This window comes from Mustelus asterias, chromosome 14, assembly GCF_964213995.1.
Source record: "Mustelus asterias chromosome 14, sMusAst1.hap1.1, whole genome shotgun sequence".
Classification (NCBI taxonomy): Eukaryota; Metazoa; Chordata; class Chondrichthyes; order Carcharhiniformes; family Triakidae; genus Mustelus; species Mustelus asterias.
In genome coordinates, this window is record NC_135814.1 from 43,388,436 (window position 1) to 43,412,490 (window position 24,055).

At 45.4% G+C, this 24,055-nt stretch overlaps 1 protein-coding gene across 1 annotated transcript in view; it reads right to left on the reverse strand.

Moving 5' to 3' along the window:
* Positions 1-24,055, reverse strand: part of LOC144503632 (sodium-driven chloride bicarbonate exchanger-like) — a 267,586-nt gene that overhangs the window by 62,428 nt on the left and 181,103 nt on the right. The window contains exons 11-13 of the mRNA XM_078228280.1: positions 19,093-19,193; positions 15,528-15,702; positions 9,052-9,185 (exon numbers count right to left, since the gene is read on the reverse strand). Of these exons, the coding sequence (XP_078084406.1) occupies positions 9,052-9,185; positions 15,528-15,702; positions 19,093-19,193 (410 nt within the window). The remainder of the gene's footprint in view (positions 1-9,051; positions 9,186-15,527; positions 15,703-19,092; positions 19,194-24,055) is intronic.

The following is a 24,055-nucleotide window of genomic DNA, read 5'->3' on the forward strand; positions in this document are numbered from 1 at the left end:
GTGACATGCCTGGGCATGCCCCTGCCGGCCCTGCCTGAGACTCCTCCCCCCCGGTCCAGGTATAAAGGTGACTGCTCCCAACCCCCCTGCCTCAATCTCTGGACCAGTTCATCAGCATGGGTGTGCTCCAAGTCTTTTGCGAATAAAAGCCTATTTGTTCTTGCGTACAAACTAGTCTTTGCTTGATTGATAGTGCATCACTTCCATTTTAGGTTTAGTGGCAATTATCTGAAGGTTTGGTCGGTCTTAACAAAGAGGATTTTCTGCCACCTGCAAAAAAATTGGACAAAACAGATGAGCGAAGAGTGAAGACAGTTCATAGCTGAAGTCGCAGTCTGGTGTCTCTTTACAGGTGGGATTCTTGGGAACTTGCAATTACATGTAGTTGATGACAAAGGTTGTCTTGACACTTCTGCCATTGTAAGAAGGTTAAGAATGACACAGGTTTTGGATGCTGTACATGGCTTTGTTACCATACCTTGGTGATTTGAGAATCATGCCGATGACTGGAAGTCGGGTTGCTTCAGTCCCATAGAGTGATGTGTCTGACATTTGTAGCTAGAGGTTCCTTAGCCAAGGAAATGGCAAATGAATTGAACAGGTATTGTGCATCAGCCTTCACTATAGAGAAGACAATTTACATTCCAGAAGCAGCTATACATCAGGAAATGGAAAGGAAGGAGGAGCTCAGGAAAATTAAAATCACCAAGGAAGTGGTGCTGAGTAATTGTTGGAGCTGCGGGCTGACAAATACTGGGATCCTGACAGACTTCGTCCTAGAGTCTTAAAAGAAGTTTCTGGTGACATAGTTGATGCATTGGTTTGAATTTTATGAAATATCCTAGATTCAGGGAAGAGCCCATTAGATTGGAAGATAGTAACTGTAACTCCATTATTCAGAAAGGGAGAGAGAAAGAAAGCAGGGAACTACAGGCCGGTTAGCTTAACATCTGACATAGGGAAAATGTTAGAAGCTATTATTAAAAAAACTAAAGCAGGGTACTTGCAAAGTTCAAGGTAATCAGGGTTAACATGGTTTTGTGAAAAGGAAGTCATGTTTAACCAACTTACTGCAGTTCTCTGCGGAAGTAAGATGTGCTGTGGATGAAGGGGAATCAGTGGATGTACTGCACTTAGATTTCCAGAAGGGATTTGATAAAAGTGCCATATCAAAGGTTATTGTGGAAAAAAAACCTTATGGTACGGGGATAACATATTGGCATAGATAGAAGATTGGCTAGCTAACAGGGATCAGAGAGAGTAGGTATAAATGAGTCTTTTTCAGATTGGCAAGATATAACAAGTGGCGTGTCTCAAGGATCAGTGCTGGGACCTCAACTGTTTATATTTTCTATAAATGATTTGAATAAAGGGATGGATGGGATGGTTGCCAAATTTTCTGATGACACAAAGATAGGTAGGGAAGTAAGTTGTGAAGAAACCATAAGGAGGGTACAAAAACATATGGATGGTTAATTGAGTGGGCAAAGACGTGGAAATCAAGTATAATGTAGGAAAATATGAAATTGTCCATTTTGGTAGGAAGAATAAAATATATTATCTAAATGGTGAAAGATTGCAGAGCTCTGAGATGCAAAGAGATCTGGGTGTCTAAGTGCATGAATCGCTAAAAGTTAATATGCAGGCACAGCAAGTAAATGGTAAAGCTAATAGAACGTTATCATTTATTGCACGAGGAATTGAATACAAATGTAGGGAGGTTATGCTTCAGTTATGCAGAGCACCAGCGAGACCACATCTGTAGTAGTGTGTACAGTACTGGTCACCTTCTTTAAGTAAATGCATTGGAAGTTATTCAAAGAAGGTTTGCCTGACTAATATCTGGAATGGGTAGGTTGTCTTATGAGGAAAGATTGGTCATGATAGGCATGTTTCTGCTGGAGTTTACAAAAGTTAAAAGATACTCGATTGAAACATATAAGATCCTGAGTGGTTATGGCAGGGTGAATGTGGAGAGGATGCTTGCTCATGTGGGAGAACCTGGAACTAGGGGCCACTGTTTAAAAATAAGCGGTCACCCATTTAAAATGGAGAGGAGGAGAAATTTTCTTCTCAGGGGTCATTTGGAGCTCTCTTCCTGAAAAGATGGTGGATGCAGTGTCTTTGAATATTTTTAAGGCAGAGGTGGATAGATTCTTGCTGTGCAAGGTGGTTACAGATTATCTGGGGTAGGCGGATGCAGAATTCAGGTTACTTTCAAATCAGCTATGATTTTATTAAATTGTGGTGCCTTATATCTGCTAAGGATCCCCCATGTGGCTGGCTAGTCCCACCTTCATATCTTCCAACGTCAGGAGTTGGATGTCAGATTGGAGATGTTTATATGTTTGTTCCTCAATAACGGAGACTGCAGCTCCCGTGCCCACCTCCAACTTCAAGGGATGACCATTCACCAGTAATTCTACCATTATTGGGGCAACTTTTGTTGTGATGATATGATTCCATTGTAATGTACCCGTAGCACGAGTTTTGCCTGTTCCTGAAACCTCGCCTTGGCTGTGTCCTTCGATAGAGCTTGCAAGAATCTGTCGCCTGGCAATTGCACCTTTCTGGAGTATGTTCTCTAATACTCTTAAGGTCATCATTGTTTTTCCTTGACTGATAGGTGGTGACATTAGGGTTCCTATGTCGACAGGGGCCCTTTAACACTTGGTTTACACAAGTACACTCCATTGAGGACAGATGACATGGGGTCCTTCCCCTTAGTTGGAAGACTCTGCTGCCTGATGCTCCCTGCAGTTCCTCAGCCCTTTTTTCTGCATCCTCGAGTGATAAGGCTATTCAAATGGCTTTCATTAAATCCAAATCAGGTTCTGCCAGCAACTTCTGTTGGGTGGTTAGGTCATTCATGCCACATACCAATCTGTCTCACAACATTTCATTCAGAAGCAGTCCAAATTTGCAATATCCGGCCAATTTCCGCAACTTAACACAGTTACAGGTTCTCCAGGAGTTCACCCAGCCATGCTGAAGTGGTATCGCTGGAGGATAACAGAGGGCTTTGGGTCATAGTGGGTTTTTTTTTAACCAAGTCTATCAGTTCATTAAAACTCCTTGCGCTAGGGGCATCCGGATAGGTCAGACTTCTTATCAAACTGAAATTTGGGGCCCCGCATGCTGTCAACAATATCACCTTTTGTTTTAGTCTCCTTCAATGTTGTTAGCACAGAAAAAGTAACGTATGGGCTCAGTATATTGGGCCCAGTCTTTCCTTTTGGTGTCACAGGGTTCAAGTTTTCCAAAAAGAAGTATAATGGCTTTTTCTTACTGGACAAGATTCTTGACTTATTGAGGTTGTCTGGAGCAGGGAGATGGAAAAATATGTTTTTCCTCATCACCAATGTAGTAATTCAGCCAAACGCCAGTTTCCCATCATCAAGCGCCCTTTATTGAATGCTGGAAAAGTGGCTGCCCCGTGGGCCACAGGTAGTTCAATACCTCAAGAACCACAGCAACAGTCCGGGTGAAGTAACAGTTTTAAAATCCCCGCTTAATGCTTTTTATTGGGCTAGCTTCAGCTTGCTCAATAAGGGAGATCGTACTCCACAAAGCCCACAGGAGATCTATCAACAATCCTCCGTGGCCTTCATGGCCCTCATAACATAGGGGAAGACTTCAGGGTACTGGGGGCCTAATCAGGGAAGACTACGGGGGGGAAGGAGATTCCAGGATAAGCAGGACCAAGGGTCCAGTCACGGGAGGCTGGGGGCTGATTCGGGGAGTAATGGAAGGTTGACTCAGGGAGACCCAGGGAGGAGTCAGGATGTACCAGAGGGTTGACTCGGAGGGTTCAAGGCTAAGACTGTGGGGGGTACCAGAGGGAAGACTGTCAAATGTGAAAAGCACTGTTCCTGAGGATGCCAAGGGCTTCTTGGAAGGGCCTCACAGAACAAGGAGAAGCCTGGCGCAATGCAGTGGGTGAGTGGGAAGTCATCATGGACTGACAGTTCAAATCAAATCTGTGGAGGATGGGCTTCTGTAGGTGGGATGTTGCCAAGGGCAGGGCAAATAGAAAGACATGGAAAGAATGGAAAGATCAGTAGACTGATGCAGCTGAGCTGGTTTCGCTGTAATTTAATTGACATGCCTGGAGTCAAACAAGCAAATTAGTCACACAATTATGCCCACTCAACCACCACCTATGCGTGAGAGTGCCACAGATTACTGCTCAGCATTTAACCGTTGATGCACTGACTTCCAAAATCATTGAGTGCCATTGTGTGCCTGTACCTCTGGCCAATTGTGCAAGCAACTACATTGCCTCGGAGAGTTGGCAACTGTGCACTGCCCTAAGTTTGCCAAGGAGAGCACTCCTAATTCTTGGCTGAGGTGAATATTCACAAGTGCCCACTATAGACCAGACTGAGTGCAAGGCCTTGGAGTGAAGCTTGAGACAATGCCAGCACCTGCGATGTGAGCTCAGGATGCAGTAGAGTGGCCAAAGCTGTGGCCACTCAGTCATATGGTGTGAGATAAGGGTAGTGTAGGGCTGTGCCAAAGCATAATGCAAAGTAAGGACTGGGAATCAATGTGGTAGCCAGGACATGAGTCAGTGGGCTTGAGAGGCAGCTTCAGACAATGAATGAGCAAAGAGTGGTCCTTAGGAGATGAAAGCTAACCGTCAAGTCTCTGTCTTTGATACTGCAGTGAGGAGAACATATGGAACATGGTGCCTGGTGATCGTACTGCATTTCTTCTCGCTTATAGGCCTAAGAGAAGAATATGTTGTCAACAGAGGTGGCTGGCTCACCAAAGGCAGGAGCAGAACCATGAAGAGGAATGGGTAGCAGACCCTACTCCTCATGCAGAGAATGAACCCCAGAGAGCTGTCACTTGGAGGCATTCTGAGAGTCCCTGGGCCTAACATACCTGCAATTATCCAAGAACCCATGTTACCGAAGACTATGACATGTCCAAGGTTACATCTGCCACCTTCTGCAGGATTTAGCTTCATGGGAACTTGGAGGGTGTCAATGGCCAGTGTCACTGAAAGTTGCAGCGGTGCTCAATGTTTATGCCAGTGTCTCCTTCCAGAGCTCCATAAGTGACTTCTGTAGGATTTCACAAAACTTTGCTCACAAGCGCATCTAAAAGGTCACTGATGCAATCTTCGCAACAGTACACAACCTCATCCATTTTAACTGGGATTAGGCAAGCCAGGATGCAAGAGTGATGGGCTTTGCACAAATCTCTGACTTTCCACAAGGGGAGGGTAACATATTTTGCACTTAGATCTCCAGGGCATCAAACAGTGAACTTTATGAACTATATGCACTATATGAACTGACCATTGACACCCTCCAAGTTCCCATGAAGCTAAATCCTGCAAAAGGTGGCAGATGTAACCTTGGACATGTCATAGTCTTCGGTAACATGGGTTCTCGGATAATTGCAGGTATGTTAGGCCCAGGGACTGTCAGAATGCCTCCAAATGACAGTTCTCTGGGGTTCATTCTCTGCATGAGGAGCAGGCCCTGCTACCCATTCCTCTTCATGGTTCTGCTCCTGCAAGGACTTCCATTTGCTGAATATTTAGCTGGTCTGTGACTGCACCAAACATTCCCTGCAGATGTGTGCTCAGTTCCTAGGAAGTGAGCACGACTCCTACCTTAGGAGCCGCCCTCAGATCCCCAACATGTTTCAGGGTTCACAACTGCTGCAGAGTTGGCTCCTCGGGGACAAGTGATAACCACTGAGGAGGGGGCTGATGACACCCGTGTGAAGGCCATAGATTGCAGCTGAGACAAGGTACAATGAGGCTCATGCTGAGCTTGCACTTTGGTGGAATAGACCATTGGGATGCGGAAGATGAGGTTCCGGTGCCTGGGTTGGTCTGGGGAAGCTCTGAAACCTAAATACAACCCAGAGTATGTCATGCATTGTAGTCGCTTGCTGTGCATTGCACAACCTGGTGCTGAAACAATGGGGGTGAAACTACCTGAGGGGAACAGCACATTTCCATCAACGAGGAGGATGTCGAAGGGGATGAAACTGAAGAGGTATTCGAGGGAGATAATTTTGGCAATGAAGCAATGGCAATGTCCAGACAAGGCAGATGAACTTAAGGCGTGCTCACCAACGCTAGATTCAAGGAGGATGATGGTGACTTGCAGTGGAGACAGTGCCTAAATCCTCATAGAGCTTGTGTATATCTGAATCCTTAACCTTAACCTTTCTAACCCTGTAATTACATCTTGGTGCATCCGCATGCAGTATGCTGTCTACAATGCCCTGTTGTCTGGGATGACTATGCTGGGGTCCTCTAGAGGGCCAAGACCTGGTGGGCCCAGCCCGCTTTCGGGGTCTTGTTCTGTGGCAGTACCACCCTCCTCAGCCTGTGGAGCTGGAGCTGAAGCAGTCACAGGAAGAGAGGTTCAGATGGGTGGGACTATCCCAGAGTCATCTGGGTTGGTGGCTCTGGGGTGTGCACCAGCTGATCCTCCTCCCTGTGGGTCCCCAAAGGCCCCTGACTTCCTCATTGGGATAGAAAGGCAGCTGGGATGAGCTCAAGAAGCCCCACCATCCTCTGGCACTCATTGATTATTGCAATTGTCTGAATCATGGAGTGCGTGTCTTGCAGTTGAGGTGATGGCAGAGTGCATGAATCAGAAGCTATCTAGCCAGTGATATGGCTTGGAACGCATAGAAACATAGAAAAACTACAGCACAAAACAGGCCCTTCGGCCCCACAAGTTGTGCCGAACATATCCCTACCTTTTAGGCCTACCTATCATGGCTGAAAGCTTTTGACACGAAGTACCACGCTATATAATGGGAGAAGCTGCTTTTCCCACCCACCATCAGCCTTTGCCGATTTCTTGGAAAATCTTACCCAATCAGTCTCACACCTGAAACGATGAGCTCAGATAATGACATTGTGGGCAGAATTTTCCCGTCCGCCTGCCACGGGAATCGTAGCAGACAGGACACGGACCATGCAAAGATCTATTGAGCTCCGGCAGGATTTTCCGGTCTTGGGGCAAGTGCAGCCGGTAAACCCCACCCTGTGTGTACTTTATAGGCTAGTTTCGGGGTGATATTTGTGGTAAGAGACAGGTTATGAGTGGCTTACTGCTCGAGCTGGGAAAAGCAGATGCCAGCTCACTGGAGAATGAGGTTACACATGAGTTTTAGTGTGTAGGACTCAGATGAACACTTCAATGGAGCAGAAGGCAGCTAATGTATATGCACAATAAAATGTTTGGTGCGTTGACAAACTGACCAAAAGCCTGCAGTTGCTGTTAAAGTTCATGGAAGAATCAGCACCAACCTTGTACAGAGCTTGGAACCTGCCCTTTCCAAAGTGGTGGACAACTTCACCACCACATTTACAGACTCAACCACAATGCAGTGTCAAATGGGCAACATGGAGTGCTTCATTCGAAGCTTGCATTGAAATCATAGAATCCCTAGTAGTACAGAAGGAGGCCATTCGGTCTGTACCAACCACAATCCCACACAGGCCCTATTCCCATATTTATCACATTTATCCTGCTAATCCCCCTGATACTAGGGTCAATTTAGTGTGGCCAAACAATCTACCCACGCATCTTTGGACTGCGGGAGGAAACCCACACAGACACGGGGAGAAAGTGCAAACTCCACTCAGACAGTGTCTAAGGCCCAAATCGAACCTGGGTCCCTGGCGTTGTGAGGCAGCAGTGCTAACCCCCACTGTGCCACTGCGCCGCCCAAGCACAGTTTTTATGCAATAAAAAATATTCAGGCTCCTGTTGTCATGGCTATGGATACCAGTGCGTTAGGATGCTTGCAGTTTAGCACTCTGTCTGACCACAGATTTGCTGAAGCACCACCCTGAGTGGCTGTGCACTGTGGAACATAACCCTACATTCTTCTGGCAGGACAACAGCAATCTCATTCTGCTAGTGTCCTTGTTGTTGCCTTTCAGCCAGTCAGCCAAGACCACTGCTGGTTTGCAAAAATGGTCATGATGGGACTGCACAAGGATAGCCTGTAAGGCCATCTGCAATCTCCCTCACTGAGAGTTAACAGCCTCTGTCAGCCATGCTGTAGCCACCTGGATAGCACTGTGAAGGAACACCAGTCCAACGCCGGCATCTCCACATCAAAGAACACTAGGACAGAGAAAGGCACTCCAAATGCAAAGATGATTAGTTGACTTTTGTATGGCATAGTTGATGGTTTGGTTGATAAAATTGGCTTGGTGTGTCTGGTTGTGATGGTTTTTATTTCAATATCGTAGCAAAGAGTGCTGTGATGTTCCGTAGCAGAAGGAAGGTGTGGAAGTGTTTTTGAATGAGGAACTGGGGTTGCGTTCACTGATACTACAGTCAGATGAGCTGACTGTACTTAGCTCAGTCAGAAAGGAGGTACGTTGCTTACTTCCAGCCATCTCCCTTTCCCTCTCCTCCTCTGTTGCTCACTGTTTACCCTCGTGCAGGTGAATGTGTTCAGGGGGCAGCAGGTCATGTCCTGTGCTTTGTCAAGTACTACAGAGTTCCTCCAGAGCTATCCAGGCAATGGAAGCATTGCACCCCAATGGTCAGTTCAATGACATTTTGTTTGGCAACGTGGCTATCATAATACAGATGCTGGCACAGCGTAGGTTGGTTATAAATCAGCATAAGCCACAATTTGGACCAAGACCTTCTTGCTCAGGGGACTCAGTACCGTACCAAGCAATGCATTTACATACTGGCAACATCATTACAGTTATATCCCTGCACCTTAAAAATATCTGGGGACTTTCATTTTCTACTTAATCGACTCAGCTATTTTTAAGAACACTTTTTAAAAATCTATTAATGAAACGTCACTTCAAATGGTTGCCCTATGCACATGATATGAAAAGTTCCAGCTAAGGAAGGACAATTGTATACACTACGCTACTAGCATTCCACACTTTGTTGAACTGTCAGGTGGAAGGATGCATCATGCATTACTCCCTCTTCATCAAAAATGAGAAACTTTGGAAAAGAAGGATTTTTTTTTTTACAGGGTTTTCTTCAATCTGTGTAGAAAATTGAATTGAGCAGCTGAAGTACTTACTTGCAGAATTTAAACAGTATCTTTTCAAACACCAGGACTGGTCCTGTGCTTCCGAGAATTGTGAGTGGTTGCCCTGCAAACAGTGAATAAGCTATGCCTGTCATCGATGCCCCGAACAGAGATTCAATTGCACTCTGTAAAAAAAAATAGGTTATTTGTAGTACAGATCAAAATTGAGATATATTGCACTGATATGTATAAAGATGTTATTTCATCATTTCATTTAATTCCTAAGTAATTTAAGCCATTATCCTGCAGTTTATACAATTCTGCCGTGAATAGTTTTATAAAAATCTACATTAGATGACACAAATAAAATTTGTAGACATATAAATGGCGTCACGTGTTCTAACTTTAAAGGTAAAAATCTTCTGCACCCAAAACATTATTTGCTCTTAGTTCTCTGCACAAATACTGACTAGGTTACTGTTCAATCAATTCAATTTGTGTCTTCCCAGCACTTATTTTATTTCAATTACTGTCATATGGCTTCAAAATATAAAATGGCTTCCCCAGTGACTTCCCCAGTATAATCGGTGAGTGAAGGGTAAACTAAGTTAATTGTCCTGATTCTGTTTGATTCAATGTTATCAAAAACTGAAAGCTGAATAATTCCCAAAGAATACAATATGATTTTAGAATGTAACATGTTATGTGATTAAAGGGAGGTTTATTGACAAAAGTTCAGTTGTCTATAAAATGGATTTGAATGGAAAAATTATTCAAATTTGTATTTATGTTCAGAATCATACACAATGGGCCCTATTTCACCATTGCGTCGTGTCCGTTTTCGGGCGAGAAAACGCAGTAAAGTCGGGTGTGAGGCCATTAACGTGATCCGCGCCCACGTCGATGGCCATTTTACGGAGACCCGGGAATGGCCGCGATCCAATTCGCGCCCGAAATGGGCGCGATGGCAGTTTCAATGCATTTGCATGCATTTAACTTGAATTAATGAACTGCCTGCCCAACTTTAGCAGCATTTCCCCCTTTACCACTGCATTCGCCGATACGGATTTGTGCCGAAATGAACATACTGAATAAGAGTCTGAATCGGGCACTGCTGAAGAGGCGAGTTCAGAGCTTCCAATGGCTCTCTGACTCAGATCGATGGTGGGGGGGGATGAGGGAGGCGGGTCAGATCATTCTCTGGCGGAAGGGGGGGAGGGAGGAGGGAGGGCCGATCGTTGTCTGGTTGGGGGTTGGGGAGGGAGGAGGAGGCAGGTCAGATGTTCCTCTGGGGGGGGCGGGGGGGGGGGGAGTGAGGCCAGATCATTCTCTGGGGGTGTGGTGGGGGGGGGAGTTGAACCTGGATCGTTCTCTGGGGGGGGGGGAGAGGCCCGATCGCTCACTGGTGTGGGGGGGTGGGGGGGGGGGAGGGGGGGAGAGATCTCTGGTTGGGGGAGAGGTTGGGTCCGCTGCCACTCTGCAGCTGATCGGTGGGGGGGAAGGGGCAGGGGGTCTGGGTAGCGGGGGGGGGGGTGGGTGGATAAGGGGGACAGTGATGTCTGTGGGGGCCATTGCTCCCGCTTTTCGCTCCCGAGCCGCTTTCTCCACTTTCTGCGGCCCAGGAACGATCTGACACGGGCACACTTTTTCAACTTTTTTCTAACTGCGCATGCGCAGTTCAGAGCTCCAATCGTTTCAGGCGCGCTAAGCCCCACCCACAGCATGATTCAGACCCGTGATTTTTTTTTCAGGCGAAGTGCTAATGGGGGCGCCTGAAAGCAGATTTCCAAGTCGGATCTGAATTGCGCCCAGATTCAGCACTTAGAATGAAAATGGTAAAATCGGGCCCAACATGTCAGATTGATGTTGTATAGATGTTAGTATGGATATTATGATTGAACTGAACATTAAATACAATAGATCTGTTCCACCTGATTCTTAGCTTAAAAAATGGCACCTAGCCGAAGAAAATCAAGGGTGGGGGAAACTCAGTTGCCCATTGACATCCAAGGTTGACGTGATTCTAAGGGCTCAGGTAAATGAATCCATAGCAGACCTGCCTGTATCGGGCAGGAGGCTATTTAAATAAGCAAATCGCATACGATGCTGTTGTGGAACTATGATTACAAATTTAGGTTCAAAGCGGAGAATTTGATTCCCACGTGTGGCACCTGAGGGATCTATCTAGCTGTTCCTTCAGTGCCGTGGGTCGTAATCCCTATCTAATAGCATCATAAGACTGCCTTCAAAAAACGTTCACGAAGATCCATCCTTCTCAAGGGCAACTGAGGATGGGCAATAAATACCAGTCTTGCCAGCAATAACAATGTCTTGAAAATTAAGTGAATATCTGAAATTACTTCATCCTCATTTGTCTCAATTAATCTAAATCTATTTATATATAAATATATTGATATTATATCTTAGAGAACTTGCAAACTGCATAGTGTGATGGAATCCGTGGTTTCAAAGTTTGTGCTTTATGAAACAGGGTCTAAAGGAAACCAAAACCTCTGGGGAGGCTGAAAGTGAGATTGGGAACCAAGTGCAGAGTTTTACGATCCCTCGCCAGCAGGTTTGCAGGCAGGGGGGTGGTGGTAAAATTTCCTGGATGGTTTTTCCACCGCCCCGACCTAACCACAGTGTTATGGGGGACGGGCCAAGTCTAGGCCCTCCTTCAAGCCCTTGCCCCAGTTGAGGCCCTTAAGCGGACAATTAGTGACCACTTAATGGTTGGTTCCCGCCCAGCCTGAATTTTCAGGCTAGTGGGAAGGAGTTCATGGGCAGTGGGGGAGGGGGGGGAGCCTGACACGTCTGCCTGCTCAGACCTCAGGCTGGAGGGAGAGGTGCCTCCCTTAATAACCTCCTTTCCACATCGGGTGCACCTCTATAAAGTCTGCCTCTTGTGCCGGAATGGTGCTGGTTACAGAACATGTCTGTTAAAGAAGTCGTCATAGTCTTCTGCATGTTAAAAGCAAGTCTTTATTAACTACTTATACACGTACAGTGAAGGCAACAGAAAAGGAGTTGCCTCCATGTCTCGGTCTTAACACATCTCTGTGCAACACCACACTGACTCAAGTTCTGGGTGATGTGACTTTTCATCTTGCAGTATGGGCAATACTGTACTCAGTCCCACATCAACCCTGCACATGACAACTCTTATACCACACCTCCCCCCTAAAGCTTTATCCCATGGATTTGGAGTTACACTTGTTTGCTTCACGTTTACATTGTTATTAGTCTTATGTATTTAACTTGTTGTCACTGTCTCAATGCTATTCCAACCTTGTTGCTATTACTGTATCACATTATGACAACATTCTCACTATTCCATCTCCCCACTTTAAGTCCTTGAAGTTAGAGGTTCCGATGGTCTGGCAGCATTATAACCCTTCCACCTCTCGTCCGCCATTCTGTTGGAGGAGTGGTAGGCTCTGTTAGTTCTGTTTCTTACTGTTGACTCAGAGCTTGGACTAGCATTTGAGTGTGCTTTCAGCCTTTTCTTCCATTGCTTTATGTTGCGCCATGCCTGGTTGGTTTGGCTGCTGCATTGATCCATGCTTTCTGTTACGCTCAATCATTTCTTGTGGGACGGACAAACTTTTTGTCTCTTGCCGCTGCTTTTTCTTCTCCTCTCTTTGTGTGGACCATCTTGAAGCTCTCCAAAGCTGAGGAAGAGAGTCCCTGTGGTGAAAGGAAAGTTTAGTGGTACGTCCACCTCTGCTTTTTGTTATCAACGATGAGAGACTGCTACAAAGTTCCAACTTTGCTTGTGGTTGTGTCATGCTGGCTGGAAGTTGCAGTGTGTGCATAGTGTTGACAAGCTGTACCATCAGCATAGTTGGATGTAAAAGCTTCTCAGACTGCTAATCATTCTCTGGTACCTAATTCCACTGGAAGTGTCACATGGGCAATAAGCTGGTCTGATCACTGGAGACTCCTTAGGGCCTGGAATGATAATGGACACACCTGCCCTGCAAAGAGAGGAGAGATCAAAGGTGAAATCTGAGTCTGAATACTCTTTAGTGCTTCAGTACTCAGGTCCATACTGTTCTGGTTGTCTAATGACAGTAGTAGTCTTGACATCCTCCACTGTCTAGAAGAGAATCTGGGCTAATCAGGCAACCCTGTTCAAGAGTAAGAATGGCTGGTTGCAGGTGATGTATATCAGCTTAAAAATCTGTTTGTGCCATACCTTAGTGGTTGCAGGCACTTCTCATGGTGTTTACTGGCCGCAACTGATACTTGGAGTTCACCAGGTTTTATTTGTAGATCTACCTTTCTTCGACTTTGATTGTACAAGTTGATCATTTAAGTATTTCAAGTCCTCTTTCAAGTGAGTGACACTTCCCGTGAGTGACACTTCCCGTGAGTGACACTTCCCGTGAGTGACACTTCCGTGTTCTCTTCAGTTCTCATTTTTTGAAAACAAAGTCATCTTTCATACACGAAAGTTGATTCTCGACACTGGTCAGATTTTCCTTGGCAGGGTAGGATTCCTCTGTGCTATCCTTCATGCCCACATTCTGTAATTGCACTTCGGTCAATTGTTTTTGAAACACTTAATGCTCTTTAGTGACAACCTCTACCTTTGCTTGCCATTCTACGTTCTTGGTTTCCATCTCTTCTTATATCTCTCAGGAAATGTAATGTTTATTCAGGGTTTCTTTCAAATGTGCAAATATTTGCTTCAGCGTTGCAGTCTCTTTCTTGTATCTTTGGCTTCCTCCTGGAATACTGATCATTCCTGAGTCTTCTCTGAAAACTGGTTCATCGGTTCTTTCAGAGTGACATTAAATTGATATTGTTTCACTTTGTATGCTCCAGAGGAACAAAATCTGACCTGAGGGATCCTTGTAGCATGAGATCTCTCATGTTTGACTTATGTTGACTCTTAGGGGGTGAATTTCCCACCTCATCACACTTGGCACAGATTGCGCTGATCCTGAAAAATAGCGTGCAGGCTTAAAAATCAGTTTCGCGTCAGTGCCAAACAGTTTGCTAACGTCCCGGTCCCTTCATAATGGCGGAAACCAGATTACACCCTTTCTGGGTGCAAAGCCGATTAGCATATTTAAAGTAGCATTTAAATATGCTTAACCTGTTTGATGTCGGATTCTCCTAACTCCCGGGATGTTCCGACCATCGGGTGCAGTGTGAGACCAATGAAAATCACTACTAGTCTCCACCAGCACAGACCAAGTGCATAGGCCAGGCTGGAGGGCTCGGAGGCCACTGAAGCCTCCAGGTGACCGAGAACATGGCTGGCCAGTGCCCACCACCGGGCACCCTGGCAACCACTTTGCAGTGTGCCAGAGGCAGTGCCAAGGGGGTGTGACCTGAGAGTGGAGGCAGGAGCTTTGATGGGGGTGCTATACAGGGGGGTTGTACAGAGTGTTGTGCGGGGATGGAGCATGAAGGGGGCATGTTGTGGGTCATGATGGGAGAGCATGTCGGGGGCCACGATGGGGGACCCATTGCCGGCAATCTGTGGCAGGGAGGAGAAACATGCTACCAAATGGTTGGGGGGGGGGGGTTAAAGTTAGAGTTATTAAAGTTTATTTCTTAGTCACAAGTAAGCTTACATTAACGCTGCAATGAGGTTACTGTGAAAATCCCCTAGTTGCCACACTCCGGGGCCTGTCCAGGTACACTGAGGAAGAATTTAGTATGGCCAATGCGCCTAACCAGCACATCTTTCAGACTGTGGGAGGAAACCGGAGCACCCGGAAGAAACCCACGCAGACACAGGGAGAACATGCAAACTCCACACAGACAGTGACCCAAGCTGGGAATCGAACCTGGGTCCTTGGCGCTATGAGGCAGCAGTGCTAACCACTGTGCCACCCTACTGGTGTTCATGGGGGGTGACAGGGGGTCCCCCAGTGCACTCAGAGATTGGGGCGCCATTCCAATATGGCAGCCAAGCACTTTGCAGCTGGGCTCATCTGCATGTTTAGGCCCTGTTTCCACACCCCCACCGCCCCCTCCACCCCACCCCAGAACTAGCGCAAAACTCACCGTTCTCTGGACCGCACCTGACATACTGGCAAGGTATTCTGACCTTTATAACACTTGAGTTTTATTGGGATATTTCCACACTTAGTGTTACCCTTAGTGTTACATGGTTGGTAATATTTATGTTTGGTTTGAATAGTAAAAATATTTCATTTTAAAACTGTGGAATCTCGTGGCTTCATTCTTTCAGCGGATAAGCAGGATTTTGGATTTCTTCTTTTTGAGATCAAGTAACTGGTTGCAACCAAAATGATAACAATAGATATTGATGGTTGATGTTAAGTTATTAAATTGGTCAGTAATTAACCATGAAAAACAACACAGTGCACAAAAAAAATCTTGCAAAGTCTTGTACATTCTTATATTGCCTTTCCATTGTTGGAAAAACTACGGAGCAACCTTTTACACTTTTGTGGATCACAAATAATTTTCTCTGAATAAGCAAAGTATGAAAGGAAATTCTCAACACTAATTATTTTTCCAGAAAATAAAATTGTTAATCTTACTATGCAACCTTCCGTAGCTTCTCCAAGTAGACCACCAAATGTGATAACAGGAGACATGCAGGCACAGTAGAGGAATAGAAAGGATGCTACACACTGCAAGTTGACTGCATCCCTAAAATCACTCCAGAAATATGGGATTTTTCTTTTGATGTCTTCAAATAATCCACCAAATAACCTGTTTTTTGAAAAATCAAAAGATAATTCAGTATAAAACACATGGTTTTGATAAATCCAATGAATCAATTATTCATTTACATGGGATATTTTTACTGATCTATAAATATGAAGCACTATGACCAATAAATAAAGAGAGAGTGCTGGAAATATTCAATGGCCGGAATTTTACCATTCTGCCCACCACAGGAATCGGAGCAGGTGAGGGGCGGACCATGGAAAGGTCTGTTGACCTCGAGCGGGATTTTACAGTTTCGGGACGAGTGAGGCTGTTAAGTCCCATCCATAGTGTCTGGCAGTATTTGTGCAGAGAGAGAGACTCTTCCAAAGTGTCATGTTTAACTCTAAACATTAACTCTGTTTCTCTCTCCACAGAAACTGCTAGAGCTGTTGAGTGTTTCCAGCACTTTCTGTTTTAATTTCAGATTTCCAGCCTCCACAGGTTTGTTGTTTTCATGTTTTAGAGTAATGTGCACAGTAATGGTCTGCTTATTTAATAATTCTGAGCATTAGAAGCAGCTCAGAGAAGGTTTACTTAACTGGTCCTGGGATGGGGTGTGGAGATGGTGGCTATCTTATGAAGAAAGGTTTGAAAGGCTAGGCCTGTATACATTGGAGTTAGAAGATTGAAAGGTGATCTTATTAAAACACCCAAGACCCTGAGGAGGCTTGACAGAGTGGATGCTGAAAGGTTTCCTAATCTCAGTCAGAACTCAGTCTCGGCATCAGAGAGACTAAGTTTAAACAGAGTTCCAATTCTTGATTGTTATCAAGTTATACTGTTACATAACACATTCGGAGCAATGAAATCAGACTCAGCTGTGGTTCCTTGTACAATTGGATACTGTACAAAATGACGACCTGGGGAGGTACAGAACAGGTGCCCGTGTACCCATGGAATACATCCTAGCAAGAAGTAATTGAGAGGAAGGAGGGAGCAAAGACAACAATTGGAAAAGCAGAATGAAAACTATTTTTTTCTAAAATATACGTGCAAAAATGCCAATTTTAATATTTAAATTTTTCTGCCGTCTGAATGTGGAATAAACAATTTTATTCATTTTACACAGCACAAATTCTGCTGTAAGTCTCCAGTCTGCAAACTGCCTCACTGCAGTCTAGATCTGAAACATTGCTTAAATGCAATACTGCTGTAGCCAAGCAATGACATTAAGATAATCACTCAGAATTGTCATAATGAAACTGCCATGCCATTATGCTCAAGAATCTCTTAAGCTATTATAGACTGATAGGAGTCAGTTTATTGTTCATTTTTGTTACTTGTCCCGAATAAAAGTTTATTTTCTAAGTAGAAAGATAGCAGAGGTGGTGAAAATGGTGCTTATGCTAACATAACATAAAGGAAGAAATAGCCCGTGGGATTCAATTTGACTGTACTGATACTAATTTTCTTCCCACTGACCCTGAACATATTCTCTTCCACCCTCTTCCATCAGGAAAAAAGATATAAAAGTCTGAGGTCACGTACCAACTGACTCAAGAACAGCTTCTTTCCTGTTGCTATCAGACTTTTGAATGGACCTACCTTATATTAAGTTGATCTTTCTCTACAGCCTTGCTATAACGGTAACATTATATTCTGCACCCTCTCCTTTCTTTCTCTCCCATGTACTCAAGGAATGGTATGCTTTGTCTGTATAGCGCATAAGAAACAATACTTTTCACTGTATACAAATACACATGACAATAATAAACTAAATCAAATCAAAAACACCTAGTGGTGCACTAAGGCAGACTTTGTCTGTTTCCATCGCTAGCAATTCTTGGCACAGGTCGCGAGTCTGTCACCAGGGGCTTTTAGCTTGAGGGGTGCCACTTCTCATCAAGCAGGGTTGATCAGGAGTCTCTCCTGCTCCTACTGCCAGCCATTGGCATGTTGGAAGGACTTGCAGGTTAACACTCAATCTATTTGGCCGCACCACGTACACACCTTCCTCGGCCATCTAGTACTGAGGGGGGAGTCAAACCCAGAGCTTCTGGCTCAGAGGCAGGGACACTACCCACTGCGCCACAAGACTGCCTGACCGTATTGATGTTATGTTATTAAACTGGTCAATAACTACCATTGAAATTGATACAGTAATTTCATAGGAATGATTTTGAGCCCACTTTAGCCCCGAGCATAAACGGCGATGTGGCTTCTAAATTTTGCAAGATTCAGAAAACAAGATTCGCACCGGTGAGATCTCATCTTCTGATTTTTCCCTACCTCTTGCCAGTGCTGTCACGAGGTTCCTGATTTAAATGTATTTAAATAAACTTAAATATAGTTAATGGCCTTCCCCGCCATATGTTCCCCCAAGTAAGGAATTCCCCCTTGCCGACATAAGGTTTGCAACAAGTTTGAAAAACAGGAAGCAGTCGTGGGGAACCTACTGGGGGCACAAGGGTGTGTATAGTCCCTGGGGTGAGAGAAACAAGCCCTGGCACTACCCCCTGGCAGTGCCCCTAGGCAAAACCCACTTGGCAGGGTGCCACTGCTAGGGGCAGTGCTGGGGTGGGCCCTCTGGGGAGTCCCACTGTGGGGTTAACCTTATGTGTGGGGAACGAGATTGCCCCAGTCCTTATTGAGGGTTGTTGCCCCGGGACTTGGGTGTGCGTGTGTGTGGCGGGGTGGGGGGGGGCTTTGCCCCGGTGAGTTATGGGAGGGTAGTTCCCCCATATCTGTAGGGGCATGGGGAGATTGTCGTTTTAACATAGGTCAGGGCACCCCGATCTCTGTGGAACAGCATTGCCGACTCTGAGGCCCCACCGCGCCAGCGTGACAACGGAAACTGTGCCCCCCCAATTTTCTGTGCACAGAGTGTCAGAGAATCTGCAGAGAAAACTTTGCTCGGCAGCCGGAGAGCTAAATGCAGATCTTCTCACCCCAGCCAGCACTCTGGCGGCACGGTAGCACAGTGGTTAGCACTGCTGCTTCACAGCTCCAGGGACCTGGGTTCGATTCCCGGCTTGGATCATTGTCCGTGTGGAGTTTGCACATTCTCCTCCTGTCTGCGTGGGTTTCCTCCGGGTGCTTCGGTTTCCTCCCACAGTCCGAAGATGTGCGGGTTAGGTTGATTGACCATGCTCAAATTGCCCCTTAGTGTCCTGAGATGAGTAGGTTAGAGGGATTAGCGGGTAAATGTGTAGGGATATGGGGTAGGGCCTGGGTGGGATTGTGTTCGGTGCAGACTCGAAGGGCCAGGTGGCCTCTTTCTCACTGTAGGGTTTCTATGATTCTGTGCACTGAATGGAAAATTCCACCCAATGTTCAAAACCTAGCATGATCTATATTACCTTTCCACTGAGAAACATTTATGGAACACTAATATTTTTGGGATTGTTGACATGAAGCAGTTGTCTTAATATGAATGCTGTTTTCACCAACCTTCCTGTTCTCTGTAACTCAGGTCCACTATGCCCTTCGAGTGGATCAGTGTCCCCATGAGCTGTGGTTCCATTGGGAATCCCTGCAATTTTTCTTTTTTCCTGCATAAGTTACAAGAGAAAATAGCAGCAAAATACAGAAGTTCAAGATCCAAGGATAGAACAAAAACATTTGTATAAAAATGTCAAACAGTTCACATTTCTGTGCGCACTATTTTTACACAAGCATTAACCTAATTGGTAAAGAGTGCACACAGAAATGAAATTATCAGTATGTTAAATCCATCAATCAGACATTATACTCACAGGGCAGGATTTTCGCTCAACCTGAAACCGGAAGTCCCACCCAAGATCAACAGACCTTCCCACTGTCCGCCCCTTACCCACTCCAGTTCCTGTGGTGGTAGAATTCTGGTGACAATCTATCAAGTTGTGATGTGATTGTAGTGGTATACTACCCATCAGATACAGACAAATGTAGAATGCAAAATACAGTTGGCAAAGACAAAGTTGCAAAGACAAAGCCACTCCTGGCTTTAACTCACACTGCCCAGCAGAAGGGAGCTCTGCAGGTGCAGAGGTCTATTTCCCCAGGATCTATTTTTTAATACTAGGAGAATGGAAGTGAAAACACCTGTTTTTCAACACAGAAACATGGAAAGAGTATGGCACATTCAGCCTATCAAGCCCATGCTAATCAAGAAAAACTTACCTCGTTGAACCTACCTTCCAATCTTGTAGCTTATGGGACCATAAGACCATAAGACATAGGAATAGAATTAGGCCACTCGGTCCATCGAGTCTGCTCCGCCATTTAATCATGGCTGATTTTTTTTCTCATCCCCTTTCTCCTGCCTTTTCCCCATAACCCCTGATCCCCTTATTAATCAAGAACCTATCTATCTCTGTCTTAAAGACATTCAATGACCTGGCCTCCTGCGGCAAAGAGTTCCACAGATTCACCACTCTCTGGCTGAAGAAATTCCTCCTCATCTCTGTTTTAAAGGATCGTCCCTTTAGCCTGAGTTTGTGCCCTCTGGTTCTAATTTTTCCTACTAGTGGAACCATCCTTTCCATGGCCACTCTACCCAGGCCTCGCAGTATCCTGTAAGTTTCAATAAGATTCCCCCTCATCCTTCTAAACTCCAACGAGTACAGACTCAGAGTCCTCAACCGTTCCTCATACGATAAGCTCTTCATTCCAGGGATCATTCTTGTGAACATCCTCTGGACCCTTTCCAAGGCCAGTACATCCTTCCTTAGATATGGGGTCCAAAGCTGCTCACAATACTCCAAATGGGGTCTGACCACAGCCTTACACAGCCTCAGAAGTACATCCCTGCTCTTGTATTCTAGCCCTTTTGGCATGAATGCTAACATTGCATTTGCCTTCCTAACTACCAACTGAACTTGCATGTTAAGCTTAAGAGAATCTTGAACAAGGACTCCCAAGTCCCTTTGTGCTTCTGATTTCCTAAGCATTTTCCCATTTAGAAAATAGTCTATGCCTCCATTCCTCCTTCCAAAGTGCAGAACCTCCCACTTTTCCACATTGTATTCCATCTGCCACTTATTTGCCCACTCTCCTAACCTGTCCAAGTCCTTCTGCAGCCCCCCTGCTTCCTCAATACTACCTGTCCCTCTACATATCTTTGTATCATCTGCAAACTTAGCAACAGTGCCTTCAGTTCCTTCCTCCAAATCGTTAATGTATGTTGTGAAAAGTTGTGGTCCCAGCACTGACCCCTGAGGCACACCACTAGTCACCGGCTGCCATCCTGAGAAAGACCCCTTTACCCTCACTCTCTGCCTTCTGCCAGTCAAGCAATCTTCTATCCATGCCAGGATCTTACCCTCAACACCATGGGCTCTTAATTTTATTTAATAGTCTCCTATGCGGCACCTTATCAAAGGCCTTCTAGAAATCTAAATAAATCACGTCCACTGGCTCTCCTTTATCTGGCTTCCTTGTTACCTCCTCAAAGAACTACCTCCTCAAAGAAGGGACCTCGAATGCCTACCTAACTTTAATTTTTTTTTAAGGTGATTAGGGTTTCTGCTTCTGCCACTCTTTCAGGCAATGAGTTTGAGTCCCACCACATATCCTCTGGGTGAAAAGATTACTCAACTCCTTCCTAAGCCTCCTACCAACTAAATCTGCATGTCTATGTTCTTGTAACATTAAAGAGACTTACTTCTTAATTTATAAAATGTCAAAGAGATACAACAGATCATCCCAGTAAATTTTAAATTTGGCCACTGGTCATAATAATCTGTTCAGTATAAAGTGTATGTTACGTACGATACTCCTTGGATTGACATTGCCTAATTTTAATGTAACCATGAGTTAGATCAGTACCTGGATCTGGCACTGCTTTTGGCAAATTGGTGCACATATAAAACCACAAGCCAGAATTTAACTGCAGCCTAAATTTTCTCAAGGGCATGGCATTAATTTGGTTGTTAAATATTTAAATTTGTTGCATAATGTTTTGTACAGTGAAGAATCTTACATGCCCAATGGCTAACCAGCTCAGACAAATGGTGCCCTGACTAGCTCAAAACTTTCATTACACTGCAAAAACACATTAGACGGGGTTTTCCGGCCTTGTCCGTCCCAAAACCATAAAATCCCGCGCAAGGTCAACGGACCTTTCCATGGTCCGGCCCTCACCGCTTCGATTCCCATAGTGGATGGGGCGGTAAAATTCCGGCTATTGTAAATATTGGAGCAAACCTCAATATAGTCTCCATATATTTCTCACAATGTCAATGAAACCAGTTACTTTACCTGCCATAATCATCTTAAGTGAGATCCATATCCTAATCTATGTCTCACGTTTGCATGCACACTTGAATGAAATATTATAATAATCTTTACATAATGGGTTATAGAAAATGACCCAATACACAACTTAAACATGCATGTAGAGAGTTCCACTAACGGGTTAATTGTAAAGACAATGGGCACAATCTTACCATCTGTTCACCCCTGTTGCCACTGCAGTGAGGATGGAGAAGTTGGCACCCAGACAACTCTCCGTTCACTGCAGTGGGTCCAGAAAATCCCACCGTGTGAATGGCTATAAGATTTCGGCCAATATTTAATTAAGTCAGAAACCCAGAGATTCCTTTTTTATTTAGTTAGCGTTATCTGGGATAGACATATTTGACCTCATTAATGCTGGACTAGAGAGGAACAAAATGTAGTCAAGATTTTCATTCCTGGGTCACCATGTGTGGACATTTAGTTAAAACAACATCAACTTTCTGTCATAATGCCTCCACATTTGCTAACACAGAGGGTATTGGCTACGAGGAGAGGTTGACTAAACTAGGATTGTTTTCACTGGAAAATGGAGGCAAAATTATGAGAGGCATAGACAGGGTGGATAGTCAGAGGTTTTTACTAGGGTGGAAGTGTCAATTACAAGAGGGCACAGGTTCAAGATGAGAGGGGGAAAGTTGAAGGGAGATGTGCGGGGAAAGTTTTTCATGCAGAGAGTGATGGGTGCCTGGAATGCATCGCCAGAGAAGGCGGTGGAAGCAGGCACATTAGCAACATTTAAGAGGCATCCGGATGAGTACATGAATAGGGAGGGAAAAGAGGGATATGGACCAAGTAAGGGTAGAAGGTTTTTTTTAGTTTAGTTAGGACATCATGATCAGCACAGGCTTGGAGGGCCAAAGAGCCTGTTCCTGTGCTGTACTTCTCTTTGTTCTTGGTTCCATTCAATATCCAAGATCACTAATGGCCAATGGTTTCTGAAACAAAAACAGAAAATGCTGGAAAAACTCAGCATGGGGAATTTTCCTGTCCCACCTGTCTTGGAATCGTGGCAGGCAGGGAGTGGACCATGCAAAGGTCCATTGACCTTGGGCAGGATTTTCCGGTTTTGGGGTGATGTGGTTGGAAAATCCTGCCCAGCAGGTTTGGCAGCATCTGTAGACAGGAGTAACAGAAGTTTTCAAGTCCATATGAGCCATGAGCAATCAGTACTCATTCATGTAATTCTTACTGTACAGGGTAGTGGAAATCTGAAACTCCTCACAAAATGCTATGGATGGTAGGTTAATTGAAAAATTCTAGATTTAGATTGATTTAATCTCGATTTCTTTTGTATAAGTGCTCAAAATGTATATAAGGAAATATATAGGCTGGAATTCTCCCAAAAAAATTCTAAGTCCCTAATTCACATGAAAACAGGAGTGACTCCCAGCAATTTTTGTAGCGTGATTTTCAGATTGAATCTCTCACACTAGTGCATCAAAGAGTGCCCTAGCAGGATTCACTCTGAAAATCAGGGGCGGGATCTACTCCCGCCCGAAAGGCCGGCAGCATACCACTGAGCAGACCATTGCTCATGCGCCGATCCGTCAGCGCCAAGATCGGCACATGCGCAGTGGCCCCGCATTGCTGACCTCCCCGCAAACCCCATCATTGGCCTATCGACACATCCAGCCCCCAATCCCTGGCCTCCCGAACCACCCCGTGCCAATTCCAATGTCCCCACTCTCTGGCCTGCCCCAATCTCCCTGACACCCCCTCCCCCGGCAACCCCTCCCCTCAACAGTCTCGACCCTCCACCTCCCCCACCCAGCAGCGCCCCCCCCCCCCCCCCCCCCCGATGGCCAGCCTTGATCTTCGTCCTCCGTTCCTTTGCCCGTGATCCCGAATGCAGAGTGGCAGTGAGATGCCCTAACTCCACTGATTTCACCCCCCCGCCCCCACCGCCCAATAGGCTTCACCCCCCCCCCCCACCCCCCCCGTACTCCCAGTTTCCTGCAGGGGCCTCAATGGCCTCTCTTCACTCTAGTGGGGTTAGGGGCCGCCTGTTCCCCACTCATGGGGAGCAGTTGTAAAGCCCATGGAGTGAACCACCCCTGGCGGGGATGGAGACACCAGAAATTGTCATGGAGCTGATTTCAACATGCTAATCCGGATTTACATTTCATTAGTGGGC